Source organism: Lepus europaeus, chromosome 12 (genome assembly GCF_033115175.1).
Source record: "Lepus europaeus isolate LE1 chromosome 12, mLepTim1.pri, whole genome shotgun sequence".
NCBI classification, from domain to species: domain Eukaryota; kingdom Metazoa; phylum Chordata; class Mammalia; order Lagomorpha; family Leporidae; genus Lepus; species Lepus europaeus.
The window spans coordinates 4,771,239-4,786,280 of NC_084838.1; the positions used below are offsets into that span (position 1 = coordinate 4,771,239).

Below are 15,042 nucleotides of genomic sequence, written 5' to 3' on the forward strand. Positions count from 1 at the left end.
TCCGTGACACTCAGCGGTATCGCCACTTCCCATTACCCACACAGCTCTGTAGAGCGGGCCTGACAGTCAACCCACGCGCAGGTTTTATCACTGTCATGGTCACGGTCAGGTTCCGAGTGACCCGTGGTCGATGCTGGGGGACCAGGACCGCCCCACAGCCCACCCTGGTCTCTTACTCTCCAGGAACAGCACACCCGAGGGCTGCCGGGTCCTGCTGCCCCGCCGGGGCCCCAGCGGCTGGCCGTCTGCCCGGCGCCAGGTGACCTTCGGGGGTGGGCGGCCGGTGGCCCGGCAGGCCAGGAAGGCGCTGGTGCCCAGCTCCACAGCGACGTTCCGGGGCAGCTCTGTCAGCCGAGGTGCATCTACGGGGAGGTGACAGGTCAGCCACGCCCACCCAGCCCAGCCGCCTGTGCCCTTCTGCCCCCCCCCCATGCCTGGCAGCCCCCTCTTCCAACGTCACCCTTACAACGGGCAGCTGACTCCTGCACAGGCTGCAGGACAGAGCTCTTGGGGACAAGGCAGAGGTACAGACTGCAGTGCGATGGGGCCACCGTTGCCCCTCCTACCCCCACATCGGGTCTCAGGGCCCTCAATGGAGCCCCGCCACACAGGGGAGCCACATGCCTGCTCCTGGCTGTGACCGCTCCCAGGAAGTCCACCTCTGAGCCGCTGCAAGGGCTCAAGAAGGTGTGCATTGCTGAGTCTGACTATGACCATGGCCAGCCAGGGTGGTGGCTCACTGGGAGGCTGGAGGGAGCCCCTGCTGTCTCTCAGACTCCCTCTCTCCCCCTCCCCCGCCCCCTGGGCCACAGGGGGCTTCCCCTTGGAGGGGTCCTAGACTTGCCTCTGAAATGTCGAACCCGCTGGCCTGGGCCGGGCCACTCTCTGGGTGCAGAGAACCAGGCCAGAGAGGTCGGCTGGGCTCAGGTGCCAAGTCCACGGCCCCTTCTGGGTTTTTGCTATTTTTTAGTTTTAAGTATTCACCTACTTATTTGAGAAACAGAGAGACAGAGACGGGAGTACACTCCCTCTGCTGGCTTCCTTCCCAAGTGCCCACGAAAGCCAGGTCAGGGCTGGGCCAAAGCTGGGAGCCGGAAACCCAATCCAGGCCCCGACGTGGGTGGCAGGAACCCAGTCACTCGGGTCTGCATCCGCAGGGAGCTGCAGCCAGGAGCCCCAGCACTCTGAAATGGGAGCCGGCATCCTGACCTGCGTCGTAGCCTCCACAAAGAGCCGCTTCCCTGGGGATCGCGGGCCACCGACTTGGGAAGAAGCATATAAAATGGCGCACACGGGACACTGAGGAGTGACAAGGGGCCGTGCTGACCACTGCGCCTGGGCAGCAGGCCTGGACAAGGGCTGTCCTGGCCACCAGGGCTGTTGGAAGCTCCAACAATCCACAAAGGGTGGAAATTCTTGATCCACACAACACCCACCCTTCCCCGAGGTAAGGAAGCGCTGTTAACGGCCTGCGGGGTCTCGTCCAAGCCTTCTGCTTGGTCTGCACTTCATTATCAGGAGGGGAAGGGAGAAGCAAGTCAGAAGCAAGTCCTTTCCCAAAGCGGAGACTCCAGACCCACCCCCTACCCCCCTCCCCGGGCGGGAGGGTCTCTGGCCCCTGCTACCCATTGGCGCCCAGCACCACGGACAAGCCTCCACCTCTCTGTTCTTTCCATCCTTTCCAGAAACCTCCCTCTCCCATCCAAACCATGACATCAGATTCCCTCCTGGCCTCAGGGATTTGGGAAGTTCCAAGGAGAAATAAACACAACTTGGAAAATCACTGTGAGGAGGAAGACGTCTTGGACCCAGCCTTAGACGCCGCCCTCTGTCCTTGGGCCCGGCAGCCGCCGAGGCCAAAGCTCACAGCCAGCCTTCACCCAGGCCTTGCTCCGGCACATCCCCGCCACCCCCTACCACCCCAGGCGGAGCCGGGCTCAGCCCCAGGACCAGGTACCCAAAAGTCTGCCATCCCAGCTCTCAAGCCCAACATTGGGGCCCCCTCCACACCTCGCCTCCCCCGAGCGGGTCTCAGGCTTGCATCTCTACCCCCTTCCCTCCTTCACCCCAGCCAGCCCAGCTTCGTGCCCCAACCTTGGAGCCCTTTGAAGACCTCTCTCCTCTCCGTCCCCTTCCTAGGCCTGACGTGCATGGCTGAAAAGTGCGAGTGACAGGTGCAGAGGATGGCGTTCGGCACCCCACTGGGTGACAGGCAGCGAGAGGAATGCTCTGGGCACCATTGTGTCACCCAGTGTTTCCATGAACTCGCAAAGTGGGTGTTACTACCGCAGCCCTCGTTCTACACAAGAAGAAACAGAGACATGGAGAGACCCGCCCAGGGTCACAGCTCAAAGTCAAGGGCAGAGCTGGGATCGGAGCCCAGGGCTGACCAATACCAAAGCCCAGACTCCCAACCCTTCACCTTTCACCCCCTGGGTGCTGTGCCAGCCATAGCCGCGCCTGCCTCTTCCATCTTCCTGCAGAGGTCACTCCCAAAGCAGCCAGACCCAAGCCTGGGCTACCCAGCTGGGGCCCACCCCGAGCACTGGGCTCGGCAGGGCTGTGCTGCCAAGCCTATCTTGCTGACCAGGACCCCAGGACCCTCCAGGCGTGCCAGGCCCCTCAGTAGGTGGAGGGGAGACTGAGGCCCCAAGTCCAAGTTGGGGGAAGGGGGACTGGGATGTCAACCTGGTGCTATTCTCAGGGGCTCATCTCTGGGGTGCCAAGCCCCTCCTCACAGCCGTCCAGCGCCCTCACTTCCCAGGAACCCCTGTGTGCCTTGGCCTCTGACAGGTGGGGGCAGGAGCTGCAGAGGCCAGGACAGGTGGAGGTTGGCAGCAGCCACTCCTGGGGAGGCCCCTCGGCAGCTGAGGGTGGCAGCAGCCTGTGTGCAGCAAGGACTCACGAGGGGCAAGGAGGGGGCTCAGCCCCGGGCTGAGCGGTGACCCCAGGAAATCCCTGAGCTGGAGCCCTGGCCCCCAGGAGTGCGGTCTGGAGGCGGGGCCTCTGGGAGGAGCCAGGTGTGCATGAGGTCGTGGGGGTGGAGCCCCACCTGGGGTTAGCGCCCTTAGTGCAGAGATGCAGAGAGATGCAGCAGAGATGCTGGCTACTCCCCGTCCACTCACATGTACTCAGGGGAGGCCACAGAAAGGGGGCAGCCACCTGCGAGAGAGCCCCAACATCCGTCGTGGGAGCCGTGAGAAACAGATCTCTGTGTTTCACTCCTGCCCACGAGAGCCTGTTCCTGGCCACCCGAGCTGACCAGGTCACTGTGCCTCTGTCCCCTCCCGGCTCCCAAGGGCAGGGAGCAAAGTACAGGCTCCTGCAAGCCTCAGGTCCTTGCCAGGGCAGCCTCACTCCCTGCACCTGCTCCCTTGCGCCTACTGTGAGGCAGCCTGGGGTACAGGGACTGGGCCAGCAGCAGGCAGGACTTAATCAGTACAAAGGTGGGGGGGGGGGAGTGAAGATGGCTGCCCCAGGAGAGCGACTGGCAGGAACAAGGGTTGCAAGCAGGAGAGTGGGCAACTTCTCTGTGCAAAGGAGGCTGCAGCTCGGGTGCAGGGAGGACCCCTTGCAAGCTCCCTGCTCTTCAGAATGGCGCGGGTGGGGTCAGCAAGGACCCAGGCAGGGGCCACACTCCCCTCCCAGGGGTCTTCCAGGGGGAAGGAACCCATGGATGCTCTGGCCATAGTGAAGGGACGACGGCACAGGTGGTGACTTCTCGGCCTCCTCCTGACCCCCAGAGCAACAGACGCTGGGCTGACGGCCCCAGGCCCTCACTCAGTTTCCCGCTCTGGAAAGAGTGGGCTCTATTGCTCCCCTGAAAGTTCCAGGGACCACCTAGAGCCCCTACAGGCCCTGGGCGGGGCTGGCAGGGAGACCCCTGCACGGTTTAAGCAGGAGGAGGGGAGGTGTGGGCCAAAGGCTGTGCAGAGGGCTAGAGTGCACCAGGCGGAGGCCCAGGCCCAGCCTCCTGTATTGAGAGCCTGAGGGGGCACTGGTGCCTGAGCAAGGGGCCCGCACTCCGCAATGCTGTCCCCATACGGAGAGGCTGCAACCAGTGCTGGCCAGGGCCACAGATGACTCTCATGAGCATTTTCCTCCATAAAGAAATATTTCAGACAGATTGTTAAAAATGCCTTAGTACAAAGACACCTACAGCTCCAGCTGGTCATCTTCCTCTCATCACTATTACTCATTTTTCATCCTGACTTTAAAAGAAATTAACATCAGAACGTCATCCTGGGCTCCTAAATATATCACAGGGCTCTGCCCACGGAGCGTGATGGAGAGGCTGCGCAGGACGGGCCATGCCTGCCCCCAGCTCGCTTCTCTCTGCTCCCCCACCCCAGGCTGGCCAGAGGGTCTGCAGTGCCCACACGAGCCCGCCCCCTACTCCCCAGCTCACCTGTCCAGCACTAAGCATGGCTGGGAGGGAATGAGAAGCCAGGACTGAGTGAGAGGGCAGACAGGCACGGGCAGCCTTGGGATCAGGACCCTGAATTCGGGCAGGGGGTGCCCGCTGCAGAGCCACATCACCAGCTGCGGGACCAGCGCTCCGCCTCAGCCCGCCCCTCTCAGCCCACCCGCACCCACAAGGTGACACAAAAGAGCCCTCGGGTTGCTCCCAAGTGCAGGCACAGCCACGGTGGGAGGGGAAGGCCGCCTTCCCTCTCGTGCCCCAAACACCAGCAGGAAGCCTGTTCCCAGCTCCACAGCAGGACGTGGGCACAGTGCCCACCCATCCCCAGCCTCTGCCAGCTTGGCCGGGAGAGCCAAGGCACAGCTGCCACCCAGATGAGCAGAAAATTTGATTTCCCACTGCCGCTGCCAAGCGGGCTCACTCCAGCTCCACAGCTGCTGGGCCGGTCTCCATGCCGTCCGTGGTCCAAGGCCACAGGGTGCCAGTGCCTCAGCAGCTCTGCCTCCAGGCTGCCCACCATACCCTCCCTCTGACGCGCAGAGACAGCACCAACGCCAGTGGCAGGCAGGGAAGGAACAGGGCAAGGTGGGCACATCAGCCTGGACCCCGAAGAGGAAAAGCTTGGCTGGAGGCCAGAGGAGGCCCACAGGGTGACGGCCGCAGCCCCCCGGAGCAGTGCCCCGCTCTCCCGGGACCTTCGGGCTGACTCCTACGGCAGTAGCTTTACTGGAGCCCCCTGCATCGCAGGCCCATCCTCCTCTCACTTGCACCACATCCCAGGAGCTTTGCTGCCCACCGGAAGCCCGGGGCCCAGAGAGGAGAAGGATGCTGGCAACACCACAACCAGGGCTCAGTCCCAGCTCTGCCGCCGCCAGCCGCATGGTCTCAGGGAAGACACTCCATCGCCCCGTGCCTCAGTTTCCCCACCTGTGCAGGAGACGAGGCCAGCCACCACCCCCCAGCATTGCCTTGAGGGCTACAGGTGTCAGCTTAGAGCTGGTTGATGCCACAGAACTGTGGCTCTCGGCTTCACTCCCATCACATTCAGGCTCCTGGGCCCATGACTTTCCACCCCGGCCCACCCCAGCTGAGAGCCTGGCCACACAGCACAGAAGGTGTGGACACACAGCTCTTCTCCCAGAACCTCTCTTGGACCCCAGGCCGGAAGTGACCGGCAGCAGGTGACAGCTGCCTTGGCCTCCACGCCTCTCCTGCCCTGTGTCACTCACTGCCTGCCTCACTTCTCTGGCCATGGTGTCTGGGAGGCGGGAGCTTGCACGTGCTGTTCCCTTTCCCTGGAACACTGTCCCCAGCTCTGCACCTGCCTGGCTGCTCTGGCTCCAGCTGGGACAACACCTCGCTCAGGAAGCCTTCCCAGCTCCCGGTGTTAGCTCAGCCCCCTTCCTCGGGTCCCCTGAGGATGCCTGTTTTTTGTGCTCTCAGCTTACAGGGAGACCTCGCGTCTCCCCAGCCACATTCCTGTGTGACAGGGCCTGGCACACGGGCACCTGGTGGCCTTTGTTAGAGGAATGAATGATAGCACAAATGAACGGATGAAGGCTAAGGGCACGAAGCCAGGAAGGTCACCAGCCTAAGATGGCACCATCTGCCCAGGGCCACCCCCTCCCAGCCGAGTCTTCTCCAGCCAGGGACCTGCCCTCCTTGGGGAGTCCCTGGCTACCTGAGCCACTGTCGGCCCTGGCTACCTGAGCCACTGTCGGCCCTGGCTACCTGAGCCACTGTCGGCCCTGGCTACCTGAGCCACTGTCGGCCCTGGCCCAGCCTGGCCCACCCAGCCTAGACGCGCATGCTCTCAGCTCTCTGTCCTCCCCAGAGCCCCCGGCGTCTGCCTCTCCCGCTGTGGCCACAGCAAAGCCTTGGAGCCCAACCTGCGCTGGCTCGGCCTGCCAAGGAGCTGTGCCTGTGGCTTTGCAGCAAGTCCATGCCGGGACCCAGGCCTGGAACTCAGACCTCATGAACACAGGATTCACGCTCCCCATGTGCAATGAGTAGACAGTTGTCACCCCCCCAGTTTGCCAAGCAGTCGAGGGGCCAGACCCTGCACCAAGCCTCATTCAGGGAACGACACCGGCCCACTGAGGACAGCAGAATGGCCGGCCCATTCCACAGATGGGGTAGCTGAGGTTCCACACAGGTGGAAAGTGACAGAGTGGAGGCGAACTCGGCTGTCAGCCCCAGCCTGACCCACACTGGCTCTGCGGGATGCCGCCTCCAAGCAGCCCCCGACCCCTCCCTTCTGGACTCTGGCTTGTGTGACCCCTCCCAATCACAGGGCCCTGGGGCTGGTCTGTGACCAGCAGAATGGGCAGAGGGGGCAGTGTGGGGGGACAGTCTGTGGCTTCCACCCTGGACCTTCTCTCTCCATCCTGCCTGCCCACACCCCTGCCCTGGGGAAAGCCCACGTGGCGAGGGATGGAAGCCTCATGCCACAGCCACTTGAGTGAGCCTGGAGGGGACGCCGATGGTGGTCACGTGGCAGGCCCTGCACCAGGACCGTCCAGCTGAGCCACGCCTGATGCCTGGCCCTCCGACTGGGAAAGAACAAATGCTCACGGCTTCAGCCGCAGAGTGCGGGGCGATGTGCGACCCAGGGAGCCACGACACCCACACCAAGTTCTCTCCATCAACCCTGTCCTGAGGCCACGCGGCAGCCAGAGGGAGGAGCCGCAGGGCGGGGCACACTCACGTCCGACCTCCAGCTGGATTTCTGCGGTGGCGTCACCCAGCTCGTTGACGGCTCGACAGGTGTAGACCCCAGCATCCCTCTCGCGAGCCGCTGGGATCCGCAGCGTCCCCGACGTGGAGCCCTCAGGAGCCAGAATCATCTCAAGACCCCCTGGACCATACAAGAAAGAGATTCAGTCAAGGCCGGCTCTGTGGGGTTGTGGGCTAGGCCTGGGGCTCTGGCATCCCATATGGGCACTGGCTCTAGTCCCAGCTGCTCCCCTTCCAATCCAGCTCTCTGCTATGGCCTGGGAAAGCAGTAGAAGATGGCCCAAGTGCTTGGTCCCTTACACCCATGTGGGAGACCCGGAAGAAACTCCTGGCTCCTGGCTTCGGATCAGCCCAGCTCCAGCCATTGTGGCCATTTGGGGAGTGAACCAGTGGATGGAAGACCTCTCTCTCTGTCTGTAACTCTGCCTCTCAAATAAATAAGTCTTTAAAAAAAAAAAAAAACAAAAAACAAAAGAGCATCAGCTGGCATCCCCTGGTCGCCACAGAGGCCAGTACCTCCAGCCTCCCAGATGCCAGGCTCCTGCACCCCATGAGGCTGGTCTCCCCTGAGCCCCTTGTAGACCAAAGTGGGGTCCCAGCCAACCCCAGCTTGTCAGGCTCCCCACCCAGGAACTCGTGCCTGGGCCTCCCACTGGGTCAGACCCAGACATGGAAGCTGAGGTGGCCGTAGCCCCACATGTCCATCTCCCTGACATGTGCTCCGCCGTCTGCCCCGGGGCTCCTGGGGCCTCACACACCCCCTGACCCTTGCCTGCTCCTTCCTATATTCAATTTAATTTTGTATTTTACATTGCAGGAAAATATACATCCCATAAAACACCCCATCTTGTCCTAACTGTAGTGGCATTAGGGACCGCCACACTGTGTGCCCATCACCTCCATCCAGCTCCGGGCCCGCCCCCAGCCTCTGGCACCCACACTCCACTCTCTGTCCCTGCGAATTGGCAGACGCCGGGCGGATCTGTCCTCAGGGGACTGGCTCCTGGCACCTGGCATGTCCTCAAGGCGCATCCACGCCACAGCGTGTGTCCGGATGCCGGGCCTTCTCAGGGCTGCACGGCGCTCCGCTGCAAGCCCCCTTTTCAAAAGGGGCTGGGAGGAGGGGGCCCAGGGCCACAGCAGGCAGCGTCACAAACACTAGGCAGGCCACAGGCAAAATGCTCCAGCCCCGGGCTGACAGCGCCTGCCCTGCCTGTCTGCAGAGCCGGGACCCCCGACAGGTGCTGCAAAGAGCAAAGCCCACCGGTGGGAGGGGCCTCATCGGTGGGCGGGGCCTCATCCGTGGCCTTGACTGATCCTTGGGAGGGAGCCCTGGACACTTCCAAGGGGACCGAAGCAGTGGCCCCCAGCCCTATCAAGCGAGCAGCAGCTCCGCCCAGGGCCGCGTGCAGACACTGCACACGCTCTCGCTCAGCCCTCTGGACCGCTGCTACCCCATTCCTGCTTCTCCAGAATTCACGCTGGCCTCAGCACCACCACCAGGTGTGGTGCGTCTGGCTCCTTCTAAACACGTCACACAACCAAATCCATCTTGGAATGCCCCCACTCTACAGTGAAGGAAACTGAGGCTCAGACACTCCCCGTCACTCCCAGGTCACCCGGAGAGCCAAGATTCGAATCTGGGTCTGACTCCATCCTGCTCTTAACCTGAGCATCGACTGTGCAGAACTCGGGCTGGGGGTGTAGCTGGGCCTGCTGGACCTGTGCTGCTCCCTCCAGACCCCTACTCGTTTTCTGGAAAGCTGACCCCCCCAGGCCCCTCTCCCACCTTCGTACCTCGATACCAGATGACCCGGGGTGGGGGGACCCCCGATGCCTTGCACCCCAGCACGGCCTCCTCCCCAACGGCTGCAAGTACCACGGCGCTGACGGCTGACACGGACGGGGGGTCTGCATGGGAGGGGGGGTGCTGGAGACCAGCCTGCATGTGGCCCAGGTCGAGGAGTCCACAGCCTTGGGGAGCCCCTCACGCCACCCGCGCCAGCACCCCTCACTCCACACTGCCCTCCCGCCACCCCTGCCTGGAATGCCATGGACCACCAGAGGGGTCACCTCTGCCAAGGGTCGTGCTGGGCCCTGCGTGTGGCAGCCCCTCCCCCGTCACCCTGACATCCCAGGAAAGCACCATCCGCAGCCACCTGCTTGTTGGCTTTGGGCCAGCTCCCCCTGGCCAGGGGCCACGTGTGCGCTGCTGTGTCCCCGGCCTGACCCAGCCCAGACGCTCAGTGGACGCGGGAGGCCCTCCTCCTGCAGGTGCGCTGGGCCCGGGTACCTGTGTAGTAGAGGGTGACCGTCTCCTCATCCGTCCCAGCCTCATTCGTGGCCTGGCAGCTGTAGTTCCCAGCATCCTCGGGGGCTAGGCCCTGAATGATCAGCGTGCCCTGGGCGTCCACCTGGATTCTGAGTGAGCCACAGAAATACTCATCACTAACGACAAGTCAGCAGCAGCGTCCCTAGCGGCCGCTCTCCCACACCGAGCGTCTGCCGGCGGCTGGGCTGTGCACCAGGCGTTTTACCTACAGGGCCTTTATTCTAGTTCACCAGACGCGAACAGGCAAGGGCGTTTGCCCAGGGCCACTCAGCCTGAAGGGAGAAGCAAGGTCCCCGCACAGGTCTGCTGGATTCCGGGGCCTGAGCCCCTGACCCCACGGGCCACTGCTGCATTTCCAAAGCAATCTCGTCCCCCAAGGCTCAAATGACCACAGGAAGAAGGGTGCCCCGCCCCCTTCCCCCTCCCCCCAAGCAAGAAGCCCAGGCCTAGCCAGCCCGGCTGCCTGTGCCCAGCCCCAGGGCTCTGTGTGTGGGGCCCTTACCTGCTGCCCTCTTGCAGGGCGTGGCCCTCGCGGCTCCAGGAGATGTGGGGCGTGGGGTACCCCGAGGCCGAGCAGCTGACCTTCACCTCCACGCCCTGGGGCAAGTGCTGAGACCTGGTGTGGATGCTGACCTGCGGGGCCTCTGTGGCCCAGAGGGAGAGTGGACAGGTGGGGATGAGCCCATCAGAGCGGCTGTACCATCCGCTTCCCGGCCCAGGCCTCTTCCCCTCCCTGCAGCCACAGACGGGCAGGATAGGGAGGCAGGGTCCCAAAGGGCCAGACTCCCCTTGGATTCTGGGATAGACCAGAATCCCCTGGGGCCTGGGGTAGACCAGATGGCCACTCCGCATGGGCGCTACCTCCTGCCAGCAGGAAGCATCGAGCTCCCAGGGTTCTGCCCTGGGCTGAGCGCCTCGGGGGGCAGCTGCTGGAGCTGGGGACAGCTTTGCTTGTGGTGATCCTGAGGCCCCTAGGTCTGCCCTAATATCAGCCCTAAACTTGGGAAAGTTCCCAGGACAACAGACCTGCGAGGCTTGAACCCAGCTCATCTGGAAACGGCAGGCACCCCACCATACACACCTGCGACAGGCATGACTAATAGATCTCCAACCTGCAGAGCCCAGACCTGGCCTTGGAATCCTGCTCAACATGCCCCAGGCAGAGTCACTGGCACAAGAGAGGGCGAGCATTCTGTCTCCTGTGCTCCCATCCTGCAGTACTGCCCAATCCCTGCTGAACCCTGACCTCTCACCTCTCACCCAGTGCCCTAGACATGGAGTGGGAGCACAGAGGGGGCGGGGGAGACAAGGGAAGGGCTAGATGGCATGAGAAAAGGACAAGACACATGGAATTGGCTTGGCTTGTAGCAGTAGAAACTTAGGCTAGATGTTAGGAAGAACTTCCCAATGATGCGGACCACCTGGCTTTGGCTAGGAGGCTGTAGAAGCCTCTTTCCCTAGGGGGTCAGAAAGCACTGAATGTGCTGTGGCTGCCTGCCAGGGACTGCGTCGGAGCAGGGGGATGGACGGGTGGGCTTCTGGGGGCCACAGCTGTGGCAGGAAGAGCCTCACCTCTCACCAGGAGCCAGACGGAAGCCCTTGAGACCCCATTGGCGTTGCTGGCCATGCACTGGTACCGCCCGCTGTCGCTGGGGATGACACCGCCGACCTCCAGGGACAGGTCGGCCAGCTGGGTGACCCGGCCGGTGGAGGCTGGCAGGACTCGCCAGTCATGAACCCACGTCAGGTTGTAGGGAGCCTCTCCGAGGACGCGGCAGGAGAGGATGGCGGTCTCCCCGGGGGACACGGTCACGTTGGGGGCAGGGACCAGCTGTGGCGGGGGGTCTGTGGGACACAGGCACGGGGGGCGGGGAACGCAAGGGCTGACACACAGATGCCCGAAAGTATCCAGGCTCTCAGGGCCCCCCCCCTTGCCCCAGCACCAGCCAGCAGAGCCCTCCATGGCCATCTGCTCACCACGTGGGCGGGACGCCCCCCACCCTTCCTGCACCCTCCCGGGCCACGTGCCTGTGCGTGCGTCCTGCAGCGGCCGCGGCATCTAACACGTCACCAACCTCCCGTCCCACCCTGAGGAATGAAAGCCTTGCGAAGCAGCAGCCAACAGGGAGAGCAACGTGCCCGAGCCACCCCCCATTCCCACGGTCCAGCTGTTGTTCACAGCCCAGCTCTGAAGACCGAGCCGCTGCCCCCGGGGCGGAGCAGAGCTGAGAGAGCTGCCGCCTGGACACAGAAGGGACCATCTCAGGGGTCACCTCGCACAGGGACAAGGCCCTGGAGCCAGCAGGCGACACACTCCAGGGACAGTGATGTCCGTGCACACACGTGCTGGGCTCTGCGGCCACCCGGAATCATGAGAGAGAGATCAACGGCAAGTGGCCCCATCCTGGGGCAAGTCGGGAAATCTGCTCTGGGCAAACCCAAGCAGAAGGAGGGTTTTCCTGGTAATGGACTAGGATTACACAGGAAAATCTACCTTCTCAAAAAGAAATTGTTTATTTAAAAGGCAGACTCACAGAGAAGGGGAGAGAGACAGAGAGAGGTCTTCCATCCACTGATTCACTCCCCAGATGGCCACATCAGCTGTTCTGGGCCAGGCTGAAGTCGGGAGCCAGGAGCTTCCTCTGGGTCTCCCACATGGGTAGCAGGGGCCCAAGCAGTTGCTTTCCCAGGCCATTAGCAGGGAGCTGGATCAGAAGTGAAGCAGCCGGGACACTGGGATGCCGGCACTGCAGGGGGCAGCGGCGGAGGCTTCACTCGCTGGGCCGCCACGCTGGCCCCAAAAATCTAGCCTTTTCTATGAAATGTCAGAATGACTCGAAGTCAGTTTCAGCTCGTAACCAAATAAGAGAAAAAGCCAAGATGGCCACATGTTTCCTTCCTGTGTCCTTGTTGTTTATCGGAAGCGAAATGTCAGCAGTGACTGCCGCAGAAGCACGCGCCGCCTGGCTGCGTGGTGACATGATGACAAGCCAGGCTGTGACAAGCATCTGTGACTCTGCAGGACCTGGGAAAGGGCTGTGCGGAAGTGAATCCAACGGCAGGTGGGGGCCCTGGGCTCCTGCTTGCTTCCTGAGTTTCCCAGCCGTGCAGTCAGCCGCGAGCCTGCTCTCCAGCGACTGCACGCTCCCCGGGTTCCTTCCCAACCAGACAGCTTAGGTTCCAACTCTGCAGCACAGGCGCTGTGTTGCAGCACAGCGAGCTAAGCCGCCACCTGCCGCAGCGGCATCCCATGTGGGTGCCGGTTCGCGTCCCGGCTGCTCCACTTCCAATCCAGCTCCCTGCTAATGGCCTGGACAAGCAGCAGAAGATGGCCCAAGTCCTTGGGCCCCTGTCTCTCTCGTGGGAGACCCAGATGGAGTTCCAAGCTCCTGGCTTCAGCCTGGCCTGCTGCTGCCATTTGGGAAGTGAATCAGCAATTGGAAGATCCCTCTGTCTGTCTCTCTCTCTCTCTCTCCCCCTCCATCTCTTTTCCTCCCTTCCTCTCTATCTTTGTAACTGCCTTTCAAATAAATAAACCTTTAAAAAATAATAATAAAACCAGTTTTATTCCGAGACTGTCTGCGGTGTCCTCAACCTTCCCAGGCTGTCACCCAGCAGAGCCCTGCAGGTGTTCTGGGATCAGGACTACAAGGTGGACAGGGGCTCCTGAAAGGGCCCGGGGGTGTGGCCAAGCCCCAGGGGCAGGCCAAGAAGTCAGAGAGGGGATTGAGGCTGGGCAGGGCAGGTGGGCACAAGCCAGGGCTCTCAGCTCCCCCCAGCTGGGACCCACAGCCACTCCCAGAGAGGCAAGCAGGCAGGTGGCAGCGCAGGCAGACTCCCTCTGATGCTGCCCGGAAGACGGAGACTCGGCGGAAGGAAGTCCTGGAGGGTAGACTGTGGGGAGGGGTGCTGCGAGGGGCCCCGGGCACAGACCTGTGACCACGATCTGGGCCTTCGCTCGGCCGGTCCCAGCCCTGCTCACGGCTGTGCACTCGTACGTCCCCTCCTCGGCCTTGGAGGCCCGTGGGATCTCCCAGCTGCTGTTTCCCGACTCCCTGTGAGCGAAGATCAGCAAGACGCACAATCACACTGGCCCAGCCTGGGCCCCCAGCCTCACCTGGCCCTCGGGGGCCTCAGCCCCCTGAATCCTGCCCCGAGAAGGCCCAAGTCCCCTAGTGAGAGGTAAGCAGCCAAGGATGTGCCCATTCCACAGTCACACGCGGTGTGACTTTGGTCACAGGTCTGTGTCCTGTGTCCATGCATGGGGAGGGTCCGTCCTGCCCTGACTCCCATGCAGCTGGGTCCTGCGTGAGCCCGGGGGAGGCCCTGCCACGGGCTGATGACCCAGCAGAGGTGGGGGTCCCTGAACCCACCCTCCCACATCCCCGGCCACCCTGGAGATCCCTGAGCTGGGTTGCCCATGGGGGTGATACAACCAAGACTAAGGTCCCCCTCCTGCCACCCACTCCCCCGCGATCCCCGCAGGGCGTAAGGGTCTCGGGAGCCACTCACACAAAGTGCCGCTCCTCGCCCAGCCTGGCTCCGTCCCGCCGCAGCTGGAGCCGGAAGGGGAGGGCGCTGTGCACGGAGCAGGAGACCAGCAGGGGCTGCTGCAGGTAGCCATGGATCCGGGGCGGCATGCTGACCAGGGGGGCGCCTGGAGCCAAGGACCAGCCTTCAGAACTCCTCCCCCGCCCACCGTGGCCACACCTAGCAACAGACACCCTGCCACAAACGAATCGGGAGCCAGAAAGCCAGACGGGGTTCAATCCCTGGCTCCATCATTCAATGGTCCCCAAGAGCACGTGGCTTCACCTCTCAAAGCCTCAGTTGCCACCTCTGTAAAATGGGATCACGGCAATGACTTCATCACGTTTGAGGAGCTGGTGTGAGCGGTGCGTGGGGAGCACACGGCACACCCCATCAGTCACGGCTGGCATTGCTTTTAAGGCTCACTCAGGGCCCTACAGCCCCCACTGCCTGGGACCAGTCCTGACCCTGACGGGGCTCGTGCTCCCCGGGGATGTGGCTGGGGCCGTGCAGTTGTCCCTTTGCCTGGGTTGCTGGGGAAGCCTCGCCACTTAAAAATCAGCATGCTTGGGGTGCGGCTGCGAATGCAAAATTCACACACATTTCTGAGATAAAACGAGAGACTTCGATGAAATCGCACAGCTCGTGATGAGCCTCTTGGGGCCCCCATCAGATGCTGACTCTGGCCTCGGGGTGATGCCCTCTTCTTTGCTTGGCCATCAGAGGGTTCTGGGGGATCTCGGGGTGCACTCAACCCTCCCCTTCCCTGTTGGAGCCGAGAGGAGCTGGGCGAGATGCTCCAAGGGTGACACAATGCACCAGACCTCCCAGAAGCCCGGAGCTGGGGGCGGGGAGGGCGGCGGGTGACATCATACACCAGGCTGCCTGCCACATCCCGGGGGAGAGGGCTGTTGGACCAGCCAGCCACGTCCTCAGCTGCGTGCAAAGCAGCCACCGCTCGCCCACGCGGAAGCCTCGCCCCAGCCGGCTCGGGCTCCCCTTCCCGGGAGCTGAAAGGGCC

General features: G+C 62.9%; 1 protein-coding gene across 1 annotated transcript in view; it reads right to left on the bottom strand.

Moving 5' to 3' along the window:
* The window catches only part of HMCN2 (hemicentin 2), a 139,177-nt gene that overhangs the window by 91,891 nt on the left and 32,244 nt on the right, over window positions 1-15,042 (bottom strand). The window contains exons 9-16 of the mRNA XM_062208446.1: window positions 14,004-14,148; window positions 13,425-13,546; window positions 11,064-11,336; window positions 9,994-10,135; window positions 9,453-9,580; window positions 8,957-9,070; window positions 7,131-7,280; window positions 177-362 (exon numbers count right to left, since the gene is read on the bottom strand). Coding sequence (XP_062064430.1) covers window positions 177-362; window positions 7,131-7,280; window positions 8,957-9,070; window positions 9,453-9,580; window positions 9,994-10,135; window positions 11,064-11,336; window positions 13,425-13,546; window positions 14,004-14,148 — 1,260 coding nt within the window. The remainder of the gene's footprint in view (window positions 1-176; window positions 363-7,130; window positions 7,281-8,956; window positions 9,071-9,452; window positions 9,581-9,993; window positions 10,136-11,063; window positions 11,337-13,424; window positions 13,547-14,003; window positions 14,149-15,042) is intronic.